The 5039-nt window shown below is 33.5% G+C and overlaps 1 protein-coding gene across 1 annotated transcript; it reads right to left on the bottom strand.

Moving 5' to 3' along the window:
- Nucleotides 1-205: 205 nt before the first annotated feature.
- On the bottom strand, nt 206-3519 carry LOC143589297 (uncharacterized). Its single transcript, XM_077070108.1, has 6 exons — nt 3471-3519; nt 3153-3225; nt 2798-2891; nt 1773-1889; nt 1602-1665; nt 206-701 (listed from the first exon to the last, which is right to left on the bottom strand). Exons 1-6 carry the CDS (start codon nt 3501-3503, stop codon nt 216-218), a joined length of 867 nt encoding a protein of 288 aa, XP_076926223.1. The 5' UTR covers nt 3504-3519; the 3' UTR covers nt 206-215.
- Between the last annotated feature and the right edge of the window lie 1520 nt (nt 3520-5039).

The following is a 5039-nucleotide window of genomic DNA, read 5'->3' as shown; positions in this document are numbered from 1 at the left end:
AAACATTAATTAAAAACATGTGATTGAGAATGGGTTTATAGAGTTTTCACAACTCAAATGGGTTTTTATTTTAACCTAACCCTATATATATAAGTCTATGATGGCCATATTTTACCACAAAGCACATACATAATTGTTCAATAAGTTTGTTACATGTGTCATGAACTCACAACAAGTTCAAGATAATTATAGAACTAAATAAGGATTTAGATTCACTATTCTTCATCATAGTCCTCGTCTTCCTCATCCAACCTGGAGTTGACTTGTGCAAGATGAGGGTCAATCGGCATCCTATCAATTTCTGAAACCGACCACCCAGGATACTCACTGTTTGCAACCTCACTAGCTTCTGCCGGCAGCTGTGGTTCTGGTTGTGATGGCAGCACCGCACCACCATCAGAAGAGGCAGGGACTTTATCTATACTCTCATCTAAACCAGCATTCAGATCAAAGTCTCTGCTTGGAATAATGTCAACTGCAGTATCAGTCTTGACAGCCTCTGAGTGGTTGTCGATTGGGCCCGGGTTGGGCTTGCCGGTCTGCTGAACAGATAATATAGAAGAATCTGTTTCGGGTTCGGGTGGGGGCGGAATTGGATCTCGGTCTGCAGATGCTCTGCCTCTGCCACGGCCTCTTCCTCTACCTCGACCTCGACCTCTGCCTCTGCCACCACCACTGCTGTTTGTATGGCCCACTTCGTTCTGTTTCAATGAATTGGTGAGTCTAATTAGGCTTGTAAACGAACCGAGCGAACACGAACAGAGACTTGTTCGTGTTCACTCGTTTAACTTTAATCAACCAAACGTGAATCTGTAAGCAAACAGATATTGTTGCTTATGTTCATTTGTTAAGAAAACGAATGTGTGCGTTCTTTAAACGAAATTAAATGTACAAAACGTAAACGAACGGTCCTAAAATCTGAAAATTTAACTGTATTTAAATTAGTATGGCGTAACATGCAGATCGTGTTTGTCCTTTAGCTTCAACAAGTAAAACGCACTACATCCTTTCCACTAAGAGCATGCTTGGGATTGAGTTTGAAAAATGCTTATTGGCTTATTAGTGTTTTCAAAAAGCCAATAAGTTAAAATGTGTTTGGCAATCACAAAAATCTTTTTTATTTTAGCTTTTTGAAAGGGTTAAAAAGCAGCTTTTAAAAACCCCAAATCCTGGCTTTTCAAAATGGCTTTTTGAAAAAGCCAATAAGCATTTTTCAAACTCAATCCAAAACATGCTCTAACTAGTGTTAACTTTTTCTATCAGTTTTATGAAAATGACCACGCTGCCCTTACAACTAAATGACAAAATGTGTACTATCAAACTTTTTAAACCAAAAAAAAAAACCCTAAAGCTCTATGGTTTGATATTTTATTATTTAGTTTTGTTTTTGAATTAAAAAAGTTTGATATTACGCATTTTGTCCTTTTGTTGTAAGGGCAAAATGGTCATTTTAAAAAAGTAACAACAAAAGTTTACACTACTTAGTGAAAAGGAAGCAATGCGTTACAGCATATAAACTTTAGGGGCATTTTTGTACTTATTGAAGTTACAGGACACGATCTACAAGTTTGATCGTTTAATTAAGTAAACATTAATATTACCATGATCCGATTCTTCTTTAATTCTTCATCACTTTCGTTCATTTCATCAGCAGCAGCAGCTTTCCTATAGGAAAAGAAATTGCATTTGATAAAATAAGAGTTTCCATAAAATATAATTCAATTTATATATAACTCAGTGTATAATGAAAAGGATAGTAAAATGCTTCTTACTTTCTCTTTGCAACAGCACGGTCATCGCCACCAGCTTCTGAGTGGCCATAGTCGGGGACCTTGCCGTCCACTTCCCTCAGAAAATCATACACGTTGTAGCTTTGAACACAGTGTTTTCTGAAGTAAATATAAATCCGTTAATGCATTTCACTAAGATTTTTTAACATTAAACAGATTTCGATTTCAATATATCAGTATAAGAAGCAATAATCCAAAAGAGTAAGGCAAAGCTAGGGGTGTAAATGAGCAGAACCAAGCCGCTCGTGAGGTAGTCAGGATTGGCTCGCAAAAAGCTCGAGGCGAACCAACCTTAGTGAGCTCGAGCCTAAATTTGAGCAAGTTTAACAAAGTAGCATCTGCCCAAGCTTCACATACCAAGCTTGACTAGCCTATACTAGCCTGTTGGTTATATATAAACAATAATTTTATTCTATATAAAAAATAGAACACATAATAAATATCATAACATATGAAAATTATGATAAAATAACTAAATAATATATATATTGTTATATGCATAGAACTATAACAATAACTAAATAACTATGAACTAAATGCACATAAATAAATAATTAAATATTTAATAAATAGTTAAATATTAAATGAGCCAGCCTCGAGCTTGAATGAAAAGTTATTAACAAGTTGAGCTCGAGATTTAGACATGGTGCTCGAGATCAAGATCTCTTAAACTAAACGAGCCAAGCTTACATCACCAGGTAAAGCACAGGCAAAGAAATTCATGGAATATTGATTTAAGCTATATTCACGCATGAAGGACGAAAATATGTGGAATATGATTGTAGCTAAACTCAGGTAAAGCTCGGCTTGTTTACATCAACTAGCAGTTGATGAATTTAATATTCTTTCATATTTGAATTGAAGTTCCAGATTAAAGCTAGTTTGTCAATAAAATGCAACATAGAATGAACAAGACAGTGGAATAGGTTAAATTACGAAAATATTTGAACACCCTATACTACTACTTTCTGGTTCAGAAAAGAGGAGAAATAAAAATCTTGACTTACAAATGCAGTGAGTTAACAGTCTTTGCGCCTCTACGAAGAGTGATGTCATACGTACGGTCACAAAGATCTTGCAAAAACAATTCCAATGCTTTGGCTGCATTATTATTATTTAAGATCAGTAAGAAACACAATAAAACGATTATATAAATAAATAAATAACGTATTATATGTTGACAAACATAGTATTATTATTATAACAGTAAGATTAAAATCTGTGAATAAATGATTTAGCCAACAACGTGGATTAACTAAACCCTTCTGACCCATTGTCCAAAAAGTAAGCTTTTTGATTCTACCCGACTGCGAAAACAAACTGAAAACCAACCCACCGATAATAAGTAAAGAAACAACTTACAAACTAAGACGGGCACGGCCATGGCAATCTTTCCGACATCCTCATCAGCTTGCATAATCTTTTTAATCCGGGCCTGCAAATAATAATAATAATAATAATAATAATAATAATAATAATAATAATAATAATAATAATTCTCTATTATTGGATAATAATTAAAGTAGTTAGTTTTACATATCAAGAAACCCTAATTCGAGGGAAATGAGTTCCGAATGAACTGGGTTGTATATATGTATGACTGTATGAGTTTGGTGGATTAATTGGTTGATTATAAATAAAAAAAAATAAATCCTTCTTTGGGAGAAAATGATAACTTACAGCAGGGAAACGGGTATCGAGTTTTTTCTTCATGGCAGGCAGCCTTACACTCAAATGAAACAAGCAAGCAAATATATGTATGTATATGTATTGTATTGTATTGTATTGTATTGTATTGTATGAGTTTCAGTTTGGGGATCTGGTAACCGATCCGGATCACTTCTTGACTGCTTCGATATAACAACAACAAGCCTCCTTTCTTAACTTCACGGGTCGCCCCGTTGACGACTTATTGGTATTCGTTTTAATTTTATTTATTTTTATTATTACCACTAGTTTAATAAAAAAAACAGCTCAAACGTAGATATAAATTATAAATCAGGTTACGACTAAATTAAAATAATAATGATAATAAACATAGGAAGCAATGTTTTCTCTATTAAAAACAATAATTGCCGTATTAATTGTTTATTGGATTACATCGAAACAGAAGGCAAGCAGGTAACAAGCTGCGCCGCTACCCCTTTTTGAATCGCAAAACCCAAAAATACATGATATATCTGGTTTTTTTCTTCGTCAAGTTTTACTAAGATCTGAGCTTGTCTTTTTTTCTTAGTTTCACGAGCTTGAATATGGATAAATGTATCCATGATCTTACAAAAGTAAAATATCTTTTTGTTTCTATCTTTCTGGTAATCATCGTTCTTTTGGACATTAGTTACGTTTTTTAACCCATAATAGGTTTGGATCAAATAACAACATCATCCTTGGACATTGTCTTAGACCTTTACAAGGGCTAGTTTTTCTTCATGGCTTTAGAGAATTACAATGAAAGAAATCTCGGTGAAAAAGAGAGAGAGAATATGAGTTTTACCTTTTGGTGCTGATGACGGATGCCCGATTGTTACTGTATCCATATGAGTTGACTATGATACAATGAGAAGGGTTTGCGTACAACCAATGTTTCTTAACTTCACAGGCGTACCATTTGACGAGTAGCATTACAAGCAATTTATATTTAATAATATGTAAAGATATAACTAATTTTAAATCAATCGACTTGTATCCTCGTTCCTATCAAAATCCCTATAACATCAGTTTGGTATTCTGAAAAAAAACTTATAAACGGAATTTAAGTTTTTAAATACAGCGATCCAATGAAAAAAAATGTGTGAAAGCTGAAACCGCTAGCAAGAATTTTCGAAGGTGAGATTATTATCTTCTAACATAAAAACTAAAAAGTTTCCTCTGTTTTCCTCGTTCCATTAAAAAAAATAAAATAATAATAATAATAATAATAATAATAATAATAAACTCAACAAATGTCAACCCATTTTGACCCGTTTTAATTCTTTTCTTTTTTTTAGTTTGACCCATTCTGACCCATTATATATTTTATTACAATCCAATTGGTCACATTTGCCACCCCTAATTTTACCCCTTCGGCTTGAAATTTTTAGGATGAAAAGAAAAAAATCTAGGAAAAAAATGCCTGTAACAAGTTTAGCATAGAAGTCTACACAAAAGATGCATGTGATGTGCTCAAGGAAAGAGTGAAAACATGCCATGTATTTTAAACTAACAATAACAAGAGTACTTCATTTGTAGTGTTAATATGCCACAACAAAC

This window comes from Bidens hawaiensis, unplaced genomic scaffold (assembly GCF_021521415.1).
Source record: "Bidens hawaiensis isolate Kalapana, Puna unplaced genomic scaffold, B.hawaiensis_p1.1 tig00037322_1, whole genome shotgun sequence".
Classification (NCBI taxonomy): Eukaryota; Viridiplantae; Streptophyta; class Magnoliopsida; order Asterales; family Asteraceae; genus Bidens; species Bidens hawaiensis.
This window is presented reverse-complemented; position numbering and strand designations above follow the sequence as displayed.